The 17,860-nt window shown below is 60.7% G+C and overlaps 2 protein-coding genes across 4 annotated transcripts; both read right to left on the bottom strand.

Moving 5' to 3' along the window:
- Positions 1-5,785: 5,785 nt before the first annotated feature.
- On the bottom strand, positions 5,786-12,722 carry TPGS1 (tubulin polyglutamylase complex subunit 1). Its single transcript, XM_002923525.4, has 2 exons — positions 12,358-12,722; positions 5,786-6,607 (listed from the first exon to the last, which is right to left on the bottom strand). The coding sequence occupies exons 1-2, from the start codon at positions 12,699-12,701 to the stop codon at positions 6,070-6,072; spliced, it is 882 nt and encodes a 293-aa protein (XP_002923571.3). The 5' UTR covers positions 12,702-12,722; the 3' UTR covers positions 5,786-6,069.
- A 1,002-nt stretch (positions 12,723-13,724) lies between these two features.
- On the bottom strand, positions 13,725-17,685 carry MADCAM1 (mucosal vascular addressin cell adhesion molecule 1). 3 transcript variants are annotated; one of them, XM_034657329.1, is made up of 5 exons: positions 17,250-17,685; positions 16,744-17,016; positions 16,025-16,318; positions 14,816-15,190; positions 13,725-14,172 (listed from the first exon to the last, which is right to left on the bottom strand). In XM_034657329.1, the coding sequence occupies exons 1-5, from the start codon at positions 17,317-17,319 to the stop codon at positions 14,063-14,065; spliced, it is 1,122 nt and encodes a 373-aa protein (XP_034513220.1). In that variant the 5' UTR covers positions 17,320-17,685; the 3' UTR covers positions 13,725-14,062. The 3 variants fall into 3 exon arrangements, with proteins under 3 accessions (XP_034513220.1, XP_034513221.1, XP_019659636.1); XM_034657330.1 differs by having other exon boundaries at positions 16,025-16,315; XM_019804077.2 differs by having other exon boundaries at positions 13,772-14,172; positions 16,025-16,348.
- Positions 17,686-17,860: the final 175 nt, after the last annotated feature.

Genomic DNA, 17,860 nt, shown 5'->3' with positions numbered 1-17,860 from the left:
AGCAGGGCCGGGGGCGGGTCGGGGCGGGGTCCTATAGCCCGGGCGGGGCGGATGCGGGCGGATCCCCTGCTCCAGTGGATCTGGGCGAGCGGAAAGGGAGGATCGATGGGCAGTGGGGAGGCGGGAGGTCGGGGTGCGACCCCGGCGCCTGGCGTCCGCACACCGGGCCTTCGACGGGCAGTGCCTCTGTTTCCCGTCCGAGGAGCTGAGAGTCGGGCCTGGGGCGCGGTGCGAAGGCCCCGCGAGCTTAGTGCGGGACCCGAGGCGGAGGCGAGGAGTAACCGCCCTGTTCGATTCAGCCCGACGAGCTGGACTCGAGATGGGCGAGACGCCCTCCGCAGAGAAGCTGGGGAGATTCGCGCACCCGCGTTCAGCTTTCGTTCGGCAGCAGTGGTCCGCACCCGTCCCGCCGAACCCCCAGACTGAGTCCCACCCTCGGACGAGCCCTAATCTCCCCGGCTCTCCCTTCCCCCCGACGGCGCCTGGGCTCAGACCTGCCTGGTGCTCGGCCTAGACACACGCCCCCCTTGCCAGGACCCTTGGGCGTGAGAGTTGAGCGTGGTGCCCCGGCCTCCACCCTCCACATCTTCGGGGGGACAGCTCCCCGTGAGGGTGGGCGTGGCGCTAGTGGCGTGGTGCTGGGCCGGCCGACGTCAGGGCAGCCCACAGCTGCAGCGCCTTGGGTTGTGCCCAGGGGACCCCCTCCTCCAGGTGCCCTAACACCTGGCGCCTGGTCGTGGCCCAGCTGAGGACGGGTGGGTAAACCTGTCTGGGGCAAGGAAAGCAACATTTCGACTAGGGTAGAGGGATGGAGGGCTCTGAGGAAGAGCCCTGGGCGGAGCCGCGGCTTCCAATGGCTGCCCCAAGGCTGGGCCCCTGACTTTCTCACCTCTGCCCTGCACCTTTGGGACCCGGAGCAGGCCCCTCAACTGTAAAAAGGACTGTGTGCCCTTTCCCAAGTGTTTCCAGGTGTCCTGACCCTCACTGTCTGCCTAGAGCCCCAACGTCAGCAGTGGCATGTGGCAGCTTGTCGGTAAATAGCAATTAGAACTAATCATGGTTCTTCCAGAGAGGTTTCCCAGGATCCCCCTCTGTCAGCCCCACATCGCCACAAGGCCCTGGGTGGGCGGGCTGGTTCTGGAAAGGTAAAGGGAGGCACTGGCTTGTGGCTGCTCCAGCAGGAGCCGCGTGGGGCCTCATCCCCCGGGAAAGCCTGAAATAATCCTGGAGTGCTGGTCCTCTAGGCCTTCTGCCTGCCTGCTTTCTGCCTGCAGCACCTGTTTTCTCTTGGGGGCTTCGCATCTCAGTCTACAGTTCAAATTGGACTGACCTCCAAACCCTGGCTGGAGGGATGGGTCACCCGGTCAGAGCACTCCAGGCCCCCTGATGCCATGGGTGGGTTTAGGAACAGCATGTGGCTCAGCCCCGTAATGAGCAGGTCTGGGACTTTGAGAACACGGGGCTCAGGTGGCTGAGCTGGGAGGACCTGGGCCTGGAGTAATGGGACCATCTCATCACCATGAGCCCTATGAACCAAGCTGGCACTCAGGCAACCTGAGTCGATGCACAAGGAACTGCCGATGACCCTGTGTGGGCTCCTGGATCCAGCCAGGCTGACCTCCCCTGAATGCTCCAAGGGTGCAAACCGATCAGTTCTTTGTGTTCTTATGAAGCTAGTTTGACCTTCCATCCTTGGCCTTCTGTCACACTTCACCAAAGAGCCCTGCATTCAGATCTAAGTTCTGCCACCACCTTGGAAATGGTCCTCGAATGCTAAGCTGGGTCAGTTTCTGTATCTGTAAGATGAGTGACAGGAGATGATACTCGAAAAGCTCTTAGATGTCATGGAGAGGTATGCTATACCGTTTGGCTGCAATTATGCTGGTTGAGAAGGAAGACATGATTTCAGGAGGCAGGGGCTGCAGGAGTCAAGTAAAAGGATGCACAGGGCAGAATGTGGCCCTCAAGGGCAGGGGGACCTGGAGGCCAAACACAAAGTCTTCGAGGCTAGTGTGCTCTGGGTTCAGTAGAACTGGCTTCAAGAACTGGCTGTGCCATCTTGGGCCAGGTACTATGGTGGAGAGTAATGGCCCCCGTAGCCGCCCACGTCCTAATCTCAGCCTGTGAATATGTTACTTCACAGGACAAAAGGGACTTTGCAGATGAGATTAAGAATCGTGAGATGGGAAGGGGTACCTGGCTGGCTCAGTCAGGAGAGCGTGCAACTCTTTTTATTTTTTAAAAAAGATTTTATTTATTTGAGAGAGAGAGATTGAGAGAGTGGCACAGGGAGAGGGTAAAACAGGCTCCCTGCTGGGCAGGGCCCCTGGGATCATGACCTGAGCTGAAGTCAGACCTTAATCGACTGAGCCACCCACGTGCCCTGAGCATGCAACTCTTGATCTCAGGGTCCTGAGTTCAGGCCCCACGTTGGGTATAGAGCTAACACCAATAAATAAATTAATTAAATAAATAAATTAAAAAAAATCTTGAGATAGGGAGATTATTTTGGGTAATGCAGGTGGGCCCTGTGCAATCCACCTGACTCGTGGTCAGAATCAGAGAGATGGACAGACCCTGTACTGCTGGTGGTGAGGATGGAGGGGGGCCGCGAGCCAGGGATCAGCACCTCTGGAAGCAGGGTGAGGGGCAGGAGCCGGGGCCCTGGGGGAAACCAGCCCTGCCCACACCCGGGTTTTAGGACTTCGGACCCCAGAGCTGTCAGGGGATCAGCGTGTGTGGTTTAAGCCACTGTTCTGTTACAATAGCCATAGGAATTGAATACACTCACGTTTATGACTTTCAGATTCTTCCACTGGAAAATTGATTGATTTGTGACCTTCTATGCACAAATGAGCCGGTGGGGATGCAGCAGTGAACAGAACTAGCAAAACCCCTCACCCCTGGGAACTAGGGAGAGAGGTCATAAACAAGCAGGTCAGTGTAAGTAGCAACCACAGCTGGGAAGACAATGCAGGGGGAGGGTTAGCAGTGGGGGGTGGGCGTTGGAGCCTTGTTTTGGATCGTGGTATGCCGGGTGTCTCTCAGGAGGGGGCATTTGAGCAGAAGTCAGAGTGGAGTAAGGAAGCGAGCCCCGTGGGTCTTGAGGAACAGTATGACAGAAAGAGGGAATCCCATGTACAAAGGCCCTGCAGTGGGGACAAATGGCTGGAGACCAGTGTGCCTGAGGCAGGGTGAGGGGACAGATGCAAGAAAAGAAGCTGGGGCGTCTCCTGGGTCCGCTTTCTTGAGTGCTGGCTTTGTTCACAGGACTTGTGATGATCGAATTCGGGCCCAGGGCCTCCCAGTTCAGCCACCTTAGAAGAAAATCCCAGGGCTGCCCCTCATTGGCCATGCGGGAGTCATCCTGAGGACAGGGTGCCTGGAGCACTCGGATTGGCTGGTGGGTCAGCCAGGTGGGCTGGACCAGTGTGCAGGAAGAGTGCATAGGATGAAGCTGTGAAGGGCCACCAAGAGGGTGCAGAAAAGGGCCCGCTGAGGGGGCAGGAGGAGGCATCCGGCCAGTGGCCTGGGAGCTTCTGGGGAGACCACAAACTCCAGGGGAGCCCCGGGCTTGGGAGGCTGACTGGAGGGTTGGTCCTGGATATGGCAGGCTTGGGATGTCCTTGGGACAGCCAAGACAGCCGGCCCGCGGTTGGCTCTTGAGCAAGAGGCAGGGCAAGGGGCCCAAAGTATGAATTTGAGAATCCTTGGCGTCCAGGCAGTAATTGAAGCCATGGGCTGGCGAGGTGCCGAGTGAGGAGGACGCATGAGGAGAGAGGAGAGCCAGGAGACCATGTTCCCCCAGGGAAGCCGAGATAGGAGGAGCTTTCCGGGGCATGTGGGGAAACCACCGCGGGGCAGGTGCATTCGGAGGGCGGGGAAGAGGGTGCTGCCAGAAGGGGGAGGTTTGTAGTGTTTCATGGTCCACACTGCTGTGAGGTCGGTGTCCGGTAAGGAGGTCATGTAGCTTCCCAGGACTCTGTTGGCAGACAGAAGTCAAGCCAGGATCATGACAAACGGGACTTCTGGACCCAAGAGCAAGCAGCCAGGCGACCCAGGGAGGCTGTGGGAGGAGGCTGGATGAAGCAGGGAAGTGGTCCTGACTGGGGTTGGCCTCAGTCTGACCCCGGGACATGAGCTGCCCTACAGTTGCTTCCTTCTGGGGTGAGGGGGCTGGCTTCTATATGCCCCGGTCAGTCCTCACTCCTTGGCAGCCCCTGCCCCACAAGGAGGGGCGGAGCCTCCCGGCCTGTGTGCTCCCCCACCGCGGGGCAGCCCCGGAGACACCCGCTGCGCATGGCCCACCCTGGCTTCCTGTGAGGAGGAGGGAGTGACCACCCCAGGGGCTGCAGAGCTGACCAGAGGTGGCCTCGGTCCCTGAGTCCCCTGGGAGCTGCCTGCCTGTGTCCCCGTCTCGGCTTCCGGGACAGTTGTGCATGTGACACAGATGGTACCCCTGTCTGCAGGCCCTGCGTGGGCAGGCCCCCCCCCCACATGCTCCCCGCTGTGGTCCAGCCCCATGGCAGCCAAGCTGCACGCACGTCTGGTGCATCTCCTGTGTGGGGCCCACGACAGACAAGAATTGTGACAGCCACTACGTGTTGAGCTCTTTGTGGCTGAAAACAATAATTTGTTTAGTTCAGGAGTCTGCAAAGCGGGAGCTGCCCGTCACCTGGTCTTCCTCGCAACATGGCTGCTGGGTGAGTCAGCGAGCACCTGGTGGCCGTGGCATGTGCCACCTTTTGTGACCTCGCCATGGAAACCATGTAATGTCACAAAAGCCACTCAAGTTCAAGGAAAGGGAATGGAGGTTCCAGCTCTTCCAAGGGGGAGTGCGGAAAGTTCTGGAAGAGCGTGTGGGAACAGAAACGTTGCTATGGTTGTTCTTGGAAAACACACAGTCAGCAGCCACAGCTCCCCGGTTCCAATTGCCTGGCCTGTGCTGGGGGTAGTAGGTACTGGGAAATGGGGAGAAAGGGGGTCCCTGCCAGCCGTAGCTTGTAAAGGGCTTAAACTCTGCTTCCACAGGGTCTCCCTCCCTCAGAACTGCGGCTGTCCTGGGTCCCCTTTACCGGAGCTGGAGGCGGAGCCGTGAGAGAGAAGTCACCGGCCAATAATCATTGTGAGCTGGGAAGCTGAGTCTGGACTCCCTCCTCCTGCTTCCAGTGGTATTCCCTGTGGAAGAGGCAACCCCTTTGGAGGGGAGGAGGGAGGCCCCGTGGGTGCCCAGTTAAGAGTACCTGGACCAAGGTCCCAGGTGCGAGTGCATTCAGGGTGGGCCAACGGCAGGTGCTGGGAATGGTGTGGTGTGTGGGTTCTCTAGCAGGCCCCTTGCTGGTAGGCTGACCCTTCACCTCTCTGGGCCTCGATTTCCCCGTCTGCCAAACTTGGGCAGTCATTTACCTTCCTCAGAGGGCACGTAAGACCTTGCAGGGCTCAAGTGTCAGCTGTTTCCACTGTCATGGCCGTGATTACCTACCCCGCTGATCTCTTCCTTTGACAGCTGGGGCACCTGAGGCCCAGGGTGGAAGTACTTGGTGCGGCACGTGTGGAGAGCAGGGCTTCCTGGGCCTCAGGGTTGTGGGTCCAGGGCACCTCACTGGGCACCCAGGCACCCTCCGCTTCCATAAAGCGGAGTCCTGGGGCGCCCTGGCATTTCCAGGCAGCAAGCCTTGCCCCCGAGCAGCACTGGGACGTGCTGGGCTGGCCTGCTGAGGCTGGAGTGGAGAAGCATTTTGGCAGACACGGGGATGAGGGTAGGGGAGCACACAGGCACTCCAGGTCAGCCTGGAGAACAGATTTTATTACTGCTGAGAAGGGCCTTTGCGGGGATGTGGGGAGGGGGTGCCCACTCCCTGGGACCCTCGGCCTCCCCTCTGAAGGGGCTGGGGCACGATTCCAGGTTGGAAGGTGGGTGTGGAGAGGACTCCCTGCACCCCCCCTGCATGCAGGGTCCCTCCAGTTCCTGTCCCGGACCCGTGTTCTGCCCAGGAGCAGGTGGCTACAACCTTGCAGTACCTCGGGCTGTGTGTGTGGAGGAGGGGGCCGGTCAGGTGTGCGGGGGGCTCAGGCCACTGGCTTGACCTTGGCGATGAAGAGGGCAGCAGCCTTTTCCAGGAACTCCTCCCGGGTCATTGGGGAGCTGGGCCGCCGAGCCACCAGGGCACGGTCCATGGCCAGTGCCAGACTGTCGGGGCCCAGGCGCGAACCAGCCTCCAGGAAGCGGGCAGGCACGGCAGCGGCGTCACTGGCCTGCAGGGCCCCCTCCAGGGTGTCCAGCACAGCCTGGCCCACGCGTCGGTCAGCCACCGCCAGGGCGGGGTCCTCCAGCAGCTGGTAGAGGGCACCGGCCCGTGCCACGAACTCCAGCAGCACGAAGCAGGTGAGCATGCCGGCGCGGAAGACGTCCAGCGGCACGGCCTCGTGGTCCCGGCACTGGATCTTGTGCAGAAGGGGCGCCACGACCTCCTCGGGGGCCTCCCCGTCCCGGCAGATGCGTTTGAGCAGCTCACTGTAGGTTCGCCCGTCCAGCCCGGGCTTCTTCTTGCGCCCACTGGCGCTCAGGCACTCGTAGGCCACGCTGACGTTGTTGTTGAAGGCCGTCCTGTAGGAGGACGGGGGCGTTGGGCCAGCCGGGCAGAGCCCAGCACAGCCCCTGGCCCCCTCACCCACCTGCCAGCCCCAACCTCCCGTCCCCTTCTGTCCTCCTCCAACACACCAGGCCTGGTGGGGCCCCAGGGCCTTTGTACAGGCTGCGTCCGTTGCCTGGAGTGCCCTTCCCCCAGCTCTCTCCATGGCTCCTCCAGCTCCTCTGAGTCTTTGCTCAAGTGTCACCTTTTCAGTGCCCTCCAGCCCCCCAACCCCTGCCTCCTCTACTTTTCTTCGTGGCAGTTACCACCATCTGACTTAGTGTAAGATGTCCTCAGGATGAGTTTCATGTCTTCCGGAATGTCAGCCCGGGAGCTCACATCCGGGAGTCTACCCGTCGGTCACACACAGCCCCTAGTGCCCAGAACACTGCCTGGCACCCAGCAGGGGGTGTGTAACACCTGCTGAGTCTGCCGATGGACATTGCCCCGTGGGGCTCCCCCACTGCCCCCCAGCAATGCCACTCACACTTACAGGGTGGTCACTCCTGGCATTTAACGTGCGTTCACTTATTTCACACTCCCACAGCCCCACTGGCCGGGAGTCAGCAAACTACACCCATGGGTTGTATCTGGCTCACCGCCTAGTTTGTAAATAAAGTTTTATTGGCACATGGCCTCATCCATCCATCGGCTTGCCGCCAGTGGTTGCTTTCTTGCTGCAAGGGCAGAGCTGAATGGTTGTAACAGGGATTGACCCACAAAACTGAAAATACGACCTGTTCTTGTGCGGGAAAGTCTGCCAACCCTGCTGTCTGCTAGGAGGCGGGCACGATTCTTTGCCCCATGAAGAGCCCGAGAGGCTCCACCACACGGCCTGTCTGTGCTGTGGGTTTCATGAGCAGATTCAGGGGGCATGGCGGCCAAGCATGGGCTGCAGGGTGAGCCTGGATGGCTGGTTAACCCCCCGTCTCACTCCCTCACTGGACTGGCAGCCTAGTGCTAGTGCATGGCTGGTGGCCCTTTAGCACTTCCACCATGACCATTAGGCAGCGAGGCTCGGTGGGGCCTCACAGTTGGGCCAAGTGTCCCAGAGAGGAGGGGGCAAGCCAACCCTTCCTGGGAGCTCGGCCCCACGGTGAGTGAAGAAACACATTGTGGCTCCAATCACCTGTGTGACCCGGGCACACTGTCTCACCTTTCTTGGGCCAGCACGCCGCAGGTGCCCAGTACCCGCTGGCCATCACTGCTGCCCAGCGCGGGGCTCATGGGTGCACGTGCTGACCCAGTGAGCTCTGTGGATCGGAGGAGGAAACCGCAGCCCAGAGGTACAAGAACTGTAGCCGGGGGGGGGGGTCCTCCCTCCCAGCTGGGACTCAAGTCTCGGTCCGTCCGGCTATAAAGCCCTTTTTCTTCTCATGTATTGGGCCTCCACGATGTGCTGGGACTTGTGGTCACTGAGACCACCGGGGTGAAGCGCTTTCCCTCCGTAAGCACTCACTCCTGTTACCCCCACCGCCACCCACGTTAGCTGGCTGATGCCTCAAACCAACTCTGAGGGAGCTTTAAACCTTACTTCCCTTCAGCAGGAGGGTGGGAGGTCCGCTGTGGACAAATGTGGTGGCCACCAATGCCTCTCTCAGCTACGCACCCCTGCGTAACAATCACCCCAAACCCAGCAGCCGAAAATGGCGCAGACCTTTAGAGTATCACAGGCTCTGTGGGTCAGAACTCGGCGGTGGCTCCGGGTCTGCCCATCTACTAAAGGCTCACATGCCTGGGCCTCAGTCCCCCAGCCCATGGCGTCTCCAGAGCCCTCCCCACGTGATGGCCGTGCCCGGCATGGGAGACAGAGGCCGCTGCCCGCCACGCTGCCGTGCCCGATGGGGGTGCAGGCCGGCCCCATGTGTTGTGGGAGGTGAGGACTGGGGGCCTCCCGAAGGCTGGCCACCCCTCTGAAGTGAAGATGAGCCACAGGACTTGGTTCCGCCAAGAGAGGGGTGTGGGAGCCCCATGTGGTCCACTTCCGAGGCAAGTTTTGAGAGCTGCAGCGGTCCCTGGGGTCCACTCCCCGTTGCCATGCTTGGGTAAACTCCCAGCCCCCTGCGGCCTCTGCCTCCCGCTGTGGGAAGCAGCCCTTTGTGTCAGGGCCACGGAAGTCTCCGAGCTGTTTGTTACTGCCACGTGACGCGGCGTGTCCTGACTGGTGTGAACACAGCCCACGATGCCCCTTCTCCAGCAACCTGGTCAGCCTGCCAGGTGAGCGAATTCCCTCCTCCCTAGAGGCTGGAGCCTGGAGGGCAGGACCCCGGTGCTGTTTGGTTCCCGCGTTCACTGGCGCTCTGTCCATGGTTCCCATCCGGACCTGCACTTGGGTGCTGGTCATTGGAGGTGAGGGTCCCAATCCTTGCCTCTCAGGGTTCTCAGGAGGATGGAAGGATGGAATTCACGCCAAGTACCTAAAACAGGGCCTGGCACGCGGGAGGGGTCCCTCCAGCTCTCAGCGTTAGCTGTGACCTGGGCGGGACTCAGTGGGCTGCCCACTGCCATTTGTCTCACAGTCCTGGCCTCATGGGACAGGAAGACATGGAGAGGGGTCATCACATCCCTGAGAGATCGGGGCTGACAGGCAAGACTCTGAGGAAGGTGATACACGACCCCTAGGCCGCTGGCCACGTGTCTGCAGCTACCTGGGGACTCCCAGGCAGCTCCCGGAAGCCACCATGGGGCACCCACGCTGTCTGCTGGGTGGTTGGGTTCTGGGACTCGGCTTCCCCGTTTGTGACGCAGGGACTGGGCCGCACCAAGGGCTCCACCGTATCAGCTCCGGCCCAGAGCACTAGCGTTGGGTATTCGCTTAAGTCATACCTATGTGAGTGTGTATAGAGTATTTCCAGAACGAGACATTAAACTTTTCACTTTAGAGCAGGGGTTCTCCATGGGGTTATTCTGTCCCTGGGTGACTCTTGGTGAGATCTGGGGACACGTTTGGGTGTCATCACTGGGTGGGTGGAGGCCAGGGAGGCTGCTCGGCACCCTGCAGTGCCCGGGATGGCCTGAGCCAGAGAGCGCATTGAGGAGGGAGCGCACTCTGGCTGTTACTACTAGCAATGTGGTGGCTCAGAGGCCTTGGGGGGGGGGGGGCACGCTGTCCAAACTGGACTCTGGCTCCGCCCTTAGTGGCCATGCAGCCCTCAGCAAGTCTCATAAACATGGTTTTTATGCCCTCGGGGCCTTGAGGCTGGACCCCACGGCCACCATCTCCAGTCCCAGAGGTCAACACTTCTGATCCACACGACAGAGGAAAAGGGGATTTTGGGTGACTTCTCCCCAAATCTTTCATGCTGATGAGGCCCTCAAGAACAGCTCCACGATGGCCCAGTCAGCCACTCAACGTCAGAGGGGGCACCTGCTTCCCACACTGGGACTTGCCTGGCCTGGCTTCTGCTTTTGGCCCGTCAGCCTAGGTTCAGGGCTCCTGACAGGGACCCTGTCTTCTGAGCTAGCCACTGGCTCTGTGTCTGGGGACAGCAGGTGAGCCCAGGGGCTCAGGTATGTCTGCCACGGGCGCCCACCACTCCCCATGTTCACTCCACCCTCTGTGCCCCTGCAGCTCCGAAGTGCCTCCAGCCAACGGGTCCAAAACCCTTGCAGTGCAGTGATCCGAGTCCCCCCAAGATGCATGTCAATCTGGAGCCTGTGAGGGTGACCTTATTTGGAAATAGGGTCTTTGCAGATGTAATTAGTTCAGGATCTGGGAATGAGATGAGGTAGCCCTAAATCCAAGAAGAGAAAGAAAAAGACACAGAGACACAGAGAAGGACACTGGAGCCATGCGGCCACATGCCAAGGGACACGTGGAGCCCCCAGGAGTTGGGAGAGCTGGAGAGCTGGGAGGGATCCTCCCCTGGAATCTCCAGGGGGAGCGCAGCCCTGCGACACCTTGATCTCAGATTTCTCTCGCCCTTTTTTTTTTTTTTAAGATTTTAAGTAATCTCTACACCCAACATTGGGCTTGAACTTACAACCCAGAGATCAAGAGTCGCACGCTCCACCAACTCAGTCAGCCGGGCGCCCCAAATTTCTGTTATTTTAAGCCACCAAGTTCGTGGTAATCTGTTACATCAGCCACAGGACATGAATACAGGTCTCCTGGCCCTAAATCCAACAGACACTTGGCAGCCCTCATCTATTGGCCATTGGACACGGGACTGCCGCCAACCCACAGGGTGCCTCTGTGTGAATTAGGAAAAAACTCTGCAAAAAGCCTTCATAGACATATCCTCGTTTGGGACTGTCTATAGGTGAGTGGCTCGTGCAGGACAACCGTACATGGAGGCCCGGCCACTGACGACTTTTCCCCTTCGGAAGATGTCCCACGATGCCATTCTCTTCCAGTTCCCTCCTTCATGTCTGGTTGGCCTGATCATGCTTTTTCGTGGTTTCTCCAAGGCTGGGCTCCTCAGGGTTGGGTCCTCAGCTCTTCTTGGTTCTCCTGAAGCCTTCACAACCCCTCCCAGCTGACAGCCTCCTGTCCCACTTGCAGACCCACTTGTCCACCCTTCAGCTGCAAGGTTCTCCCAGCTTCCCGACTTAAGAGTCCCCAAGCAACCCTGGAAACTTGCCCCCAATCAGCGACCTCCCGTCTCAGTGGATGGCCCCATGGACGACCTAGGACTGTCTCTGCATACTTCCTTCCCACCCTTGCCCCTGCAAACCCAGCAGCTCGACCTTCAGAGCACATGGATGCTCTGCTCAGATGCCCACCCCCCACACCCCTTCCTATACCTGGGAGCCCTCCCCAGCTTCCCAGTGCTGTCCTGTGGCTCTCTTGGGAGGGCTGCCCAAAGCTGGGCAGGTGCTGGAAGCACAGGGGGCAGTCCCCTGATGATCACGCTGGAATGTTCCCTTGCTTGGTTTCCTCTCCCTTCCTGGGTTCTCCCGGGAGCACTCCCTTATAACATTACCCACACGTGAATGCCGGCTTCAGGTTCTGCTTCTAGGGACCCCTCCCCACCAGCCAAGACCCAGCCCACCCACATCCAGTCACGACCTCACCTGGTTGATGTTGCATGTCAAAAAGGTGTTCAATCCATCTGATGTGGACCATCCATTCAATACATATTCCTCAACCACTTTCCGTGGGCTCAGAACTGTTGGGGTGGGGGCACGTGTAGGGGGCAGGCGCCATCCCCACCCCTCAACCATGCTTCAGCCTTCCCGTGGCTGTGGGTCCCACACCGAAGCTCTACGGCCCCCAGGCCAGTGCACCTGCCCGCCTCGTGCCTGCAGCCCCTTTCCCTCTGCGTGAAGCAGGCCTATTTTTGGACACCCCTCCTGCCCGCTTGAAGTTGCCTCCGGGGGTACGGGCCTTGGGTTACTGAGTTGTTCTCTATTTTCACGGCTGGGCCCTGTAAATATCCACTTTCTAGCTTGACGGATGGGGATGCAACGACGCTAGTAACAAGGCATTTAGAAAAAACCGAGTTTGGAAAGACTCGGCTCGGAGGTCTAGCTCGGTGACTTTGGGTCCTCTCTGGGCTCCGTGATTTTTAAAACTGGGGTGGGCGGCAAGGGGAAACTCAGCATCTGCAGAAAGGCATCACGAAAGACAGAGCCGGCCAGAACTGCAGGGGCCAGCGCCCCGCGGTCCGGGTCCACCCCGCGCCCGGAGGCGTGCGGACTACAGTGCCCAGCATGCCCGCGGGCAGCACGCTGGGGCTGCAGGTCCGCTGCTGCCCTGTCCCGCCCCGGCCCGGCCCCGCACCTCTGGGAGTGGTGAGCCAAGCGAAGGTGCCACAGCGCACGGCCCAGGCGCTGCTGCTGCAGCAGGAGCTGGCCCGGGGGCTCCCCGGCGCCACCGTTTGCAGGCGAGCGCAGGCCCATGTTCTCGAAGTAGTGCGCCAGGAAGGCGATCGGCTCCTCAGGCCGCGCCTCCAGCACCTTCAGCAGGGCCGCGCGCAGCATCTCCGTCACGCCGACCTGCCGCAGGAAGTCCTCCTCACTCTCGGCCGTTGCCGCTGCTCGGGACACCGCCGGCCGGCTGCTGTCGGCGAAACTGGCCGCGGGAGCCACGACCTGCCGCCGCTTCTCCACCGCCGCCATCTTCATTGAGGGCAGCGGGACCGGAAGCGCCGCCGGATTCCACAGTGCGCTGGCGCCTCGGGGAGGCCATCTTGGTTAAGGGCAGAGAGCGCCCTGATCCCGCCGGAAGACCTGGCAAATAACTAGATCAAACCCCTTAAATCCCCCCACCCCGCCACCCCCGGGTTCTAATTGGCGCTCTTCCTCCGGGTTTCTCTTTGCGTGCGCTGGTCAGCTTTCCGGGAAACTGGATTTTGCCAGACTCCAAAATGGCACTCTAGGAAGGCCATGGTGTTTGGCCTGAAGCCGGATTGCCTGCCATCTTGGTGGTGGGCTAGTTCTTCATTAGCATGGTCCCCTAGCAACCAGGCTCCTCGGGTATCTGGGAGGCCCCGCGGAGTGTGCGCGGGGTTTGTTCCTGCTGCGGGACAGAGCGCCGACCCCGCCCCGCTGTCAGATTTTCCTCTGAGCCTTTGTGCTCTGTCTGCCTTTCAGCCTGGTGCAGTCTCCGTCGGAGTTGATGGCTCACCCCGGAGAGAGAGGTCTCCTCTCCCTCGCCAGCCACGCGCCAGGCTGAGTTGGGGGTTCTGCTCTGTGCTCTCACGGCTCGCGGAATGAGTGGCCCGCCCAAGATCCCCAGTTCCCGGTCCCATGCTGTTCCCTGTCCTCACCACCAGAGGGGTCTTTCTCACACCACTGCCTCCGCAGCTCTGAACTCTTCCATAGCTCCCCAGTGCCCGCAGGTGGAATCCCCAGCATCTACCGCCTTTCGTCTGCCGATCTGATACCCAGCTCATCCTCGCCTCTCCCCCACCCGACCGACTTAGCCCTCAAGCTAACCCCAAGAGAAAATTTCCTTTAACAAGCCGCTTCTGTGTCTTTTGCCCACACTGTCTGCCCCCCCTTCCCCACTTCTTTTGAGGACTTGTATTTGTGTTCTCTCCGCCCCACGCAGAACCCACGCTCCCTGTTGCTCCCTTTCCCCCAGCCCTGGCCAAGTGTGTGTGTGTGTGGGGGGGGCTGTCCATCCTCATCTCTCCGGGGAGTCGCCCAGTGCAGAGGGTAGGTGGAGCTGTGTAGAAGGTTCCAGCATCCTTGTAACACCACAGAAACCGCTGAGGTCAGACCAGATGCTCTTTATTCTCCAGCTGTGGGCCATTGGGGGGGTGGGTCCTCAGGGGTCCCATTGAGGGGAAACTCAGACGCTGGCCATCAGGGTAAGGGGCTTATGGTCAGCTCTCAACCATGTAAGTCCAGAACCCTGCGATTGTCCTCCGGTTGCAACTGTGTGGAAGGAGAAGCAGGCCATTTCAGGAGGGGCCGTGCCAGTCCCCCTCAATCCAGTCCAGGTGGGGCTGGGGGCCCAGAGGAGCTGGTGGGCTTGGTCATCACTGGGCGGGCCTGCAGCGTTTCCATAGGCGGTAGGTGAGGAATGCCAAGAAGAGCAGCCCCAGCACCAAGGCGCCCGTCCAGAGGGCTGGGGGCGTTGTCTGGGAGCCTGGAGAAGGAAGCGTCAGGAGCCGGTTTGGCTCTTTGCAGGTTTGGGGGAGAAGTTCCGTGGAACCTGCTAGGGGCTTCCACATTTACTGAGTTCCCTGAGGTTTTACAGAGGACGTCATGGTTTAGAGTGTCTTTTGAAGTGCTCATAACTGCTGAGATACCCAAAGGACTCAAGCGGACCTTTTGAAAGGTACATAGGACCTTATGGTTGGAAGTGAGTTGGCCGCCCACCATGCCTGTGTTTGAGATATGGCTAGTCTGAATGCAACAGGTTCAGTGTAAATTACACACCACATCTTGAAGACTTAGTTTAAAAAAAAAGAAAAGAATGTAAAATGTCTCATTTATACTTCTGAATGTGGCTACTGGAAAATTTGAAATTACCTAAGTGGCTCTATTCTCTATCTTACAGGCTGTTGTGGGCTACAAAGGTTAGAGCTTACGGAGTGCTGTGAAATCTAGTCTCTGAAATTTGCAGTCCTCGCAGGGCCAAGTAACTGCAATCTTCCACTGTTGGGGAAGCCCACTGGACAACGGGGGAGACTGAAGCTGGGTAGGCCCATTCCTTGTCTGAGGTCTTGATGACAGGCTTCCCTCCCTCTGAGGCTCCCCCAGACCCATCGCTAGCCCCCAGAACTCACAGATTTCCGGGACCAGGTACAGGCTGGCCATCTGTCCCCCTGGCTCCAGGCGACACTGAAACCAGCCTTCAGGACTGCAGGCGACCCAAGGCACGCTCAGCCAAGCCTTGGCCCCAGCCTCCCACCTCTGGTAGGCTTCCAGACCCCCGGGGGCCTGGGTCCAGCCCACTGCCACACCGGGGCCACAGGCTGCCTCACACCATAGGTCCAGACCCCCTGCTGTTGGTGACTGGTGGATCTCAGGTTGGCAGGGCCTGGTGGAGCTGTTCATGGGTGGGGGTCCAGGACTCCTGGAGCTGCGGGTGGAGCTCAGCTCTGGGGTGGCCTCGGGAGAGGTCGTGACAGGGGGCTCCGGGGAGGTCAGGCTGTGCAGGACTGGAAAACAGGGTGATGGTTTTCTCTCCCGCCCTAGGCTCCCTCTCCTGCCCATCTCTCCGTTTAGACCCCAGGGTTGGATGAGAACTGCTGAAGCCCCATCCTGGGCCACTTGGGCAAATTGAAGGGTATCCCAGTGGGCAGGAGCAGGGTCAGGGTCTGTCTTGGTCCCTTCCCCACTCTGAGTGAGCTTCTGAACGTCTGCGTCTCAGTTTCCTCAACTGTAAAGGGGGTGAGAGCCACCCATCCCGGGGACTGCCATGGAGAGTGATCAGAGTGACCTTTTAGACAGGTCAGGAGAAGCCTCACCGGGAAGGTAAGTGAGGGAGCAATGGACAGAGCTGGGGGAAGAGCATTCCCAGTGGAGGGTGGAGCATATGTAAAGGTCCTGGGGCAGGACCATGCCTGGCCCGCTGGAGGAGCAGCTGGGAAGCTCATGTGGCCGGGAGAGAGAGGAGGTGAGGGCAGGTGGTTCAGGGCCCTGTGGGCATAGGAGGATTTGGGTTTTTACCCGGAGGGATGTAGGAACCCTGGAGGGCTGTGGGCAAACAGGACAGGATCTCAGGGGTTCCAGCACAGGGTAGGTGCTCAGTTAACCTGTTGAACGGCTGAATAACCTTGAGAGGAGTATCACGTTGGAGGCATTCAGGGGATTCCCCCCTGCTGTGGGTATTGTGATCCACTGGGATGGGACGCAGCAGGTGAGGGGCAAAGCCAGGATTCCAGAAGAGTCCCTGGGCACCACTCATCAAGGCTCATAGGAGCTGGGTGGGGGGACTTCAGGTGCTTCCTGGGGACGCTGAGTGCAGGCTGGCCAGAACCCCAAAGACTCACCTGGAATGGCCCGGTGGCGGCTCAGCTTCAGGCCGGGAAGTTTCATGGTTGCCCGGCAATGGAGGGTGAGCGGGGTGTGGGTCTCCAGCGGGGGCAGCAGCCAGCGCTCTGTTACTCGAAACAGCAGGTCCTCACCCTGCTGGGGCTCCTCCTCCACATCCCAGCCCAGGGCCTGCACCCCCTCCAGCTCCTGGTCCCCCAGGAGCAGGGACAAGGAGAGGGCCTCGGGGCTGGCAGGTGTGACGTTATGGGCAGTGCAGGCCACCTCTTGGTCCTGCTGGGCCACCAGGGCTACTGGGGAGACAGTCAGCTGGTCTGGGAATGCTGTGGACAGAGGGTGTGAGCCGGGTGGGCCAAGCCCACAGGGTCAGTATTGGGCCCTGAGGAGGGTGCTTGGGGGTGAGGCCAAGGGGTGAGCGGGGACTGCTGGTGCCTGGGGTCAGGAGAAGACCCAGAGGCCACAGCTTGTGTGTCTAGAATGTCAAGTACTGGAGAGGGGTCCAGAGCAGAAAGAGTGGAGGTCAGGTAGGGGGAGGGGGATGATGAAAGGAGGGAATGGATTGCAGAGCGACTCGGGGGGCGCTGACGCAGTCTTTGAGCAGAGGGCAGGGTGGGCAGTCTGGGAAGGCTCCCAGGAAAAGGTGGTCTTGGTACGGAGGTAAGGCAGGGCTGCTGGGTGGCCAGACGGGCACAGGTGGCAGGGAGGGGTGGGAGCTCACCAAACACCAGGAGCTGCACGGTCCGCTGGAAGGTGTGGGTCCCGCAGGAGCCCACGCACACGCGGGTGCCCGCCGCGGACAGGGAGGCGTTGCGCACGGAGAGGACGCTGCTGCCTGCGTCCGACCGCACGGCGCCCAGGCTGGTGTCCAGGCCCCGCCACTGCACCGAGGGGGTCCTGTGGCCGGCGCAGGCCAGCCGGCAGGTGAGCTGCTGCGACCCACCCAAGGACACTGCCACCACGGGGTCTGGGGGCTCCACCTCCAAGGACCCACCTGCGGGCAGACGGCGCTCTCAGCCCCGCCCCCAGACGCGGGCCCCCGCCTCAGAGCCCAGCTTCAGACCCCCAGCCTGAGCTCCCCCACTGCCCTCCCGCCGGCCTCCTCCAAGACCTGCGACCACAGGGTCCTCCACACCTTCCCCGAGCCTCCGCACCGCTCCGCTGCGAGCCCGCCTTCTGTGCCAGCCCTCCCCTCTTCTAAACGCACTGTCCTAACGGAGCCCTTACCTTGCTCACCCTGACCTCGCTGGAGGAGCCCCAGGAAGACGGGAAACAGGAGGCCGAGACCCTGCTCCATGCTCGCTCCCGGCTCTGTCCTTCCCCCGCCGGGGACGTGCCTTAAATAGTGGTGCCCACCCTCCTTCCCGCCGCCCCGTCCTCCAGCTGCTCCCCGGGGCTTTCCCGAGGGGGTTTCCCGCCCTGACCCCTGACCCCCGACCCTGGAGGCGACAGAGAGGTAGGGGTTGGGAGCCAGGGTTGGCTGGGACCCCGCAGCCACGGTCAGAACAGAGGGGGCGGGAAGGTCTGAGCGGACTCCACTTTGAGAGATGGGAAGATTGGAAGGTGGAGGCGGAGGGGGGTGGCAGTCCCAGTCAACCGAAGGGAAATCGGAACCAGGCCCGGGTTGGCGCCAGCTCTGACGGCCCCGACGGCCGTGCAACCTCAGCCTCCACCGCCCGGAGCGGCCGAGCGCGGGCGACGGAGAGCAGCCTTCTTTCCGATCGGAAGTGCGGAGCTGGGGCGGGGCCTCCTGCGGGTGAGGGTCCTCTGGGGTGGGGGGTCACCTGGGGAAGGGGGGCTTCTGGGAAAGAGGGTCCTCTGGGGTGGGGGGGTCACCT

This window comes from Ailuropoda melanoleuca, chromosome 4 (genome assembly GCF_002007445.2).
Source record: "Ailuropoda melanoleuca isolate Jingjing chromosome 4, ASM200744v2, whole genome shotgun sequence".
Classification (NCBI taxonomy): Eukaryota; Metazoa; Chordata; class Mammalia; order Carnivora; family Ursidae; genus Ailuropoda; species Ailuropoda melanoleuca.
Note: the sequence above shows the minus strand (reverse complement) of the source record. Positions and strands in the feature narration are given on the sequence as shown.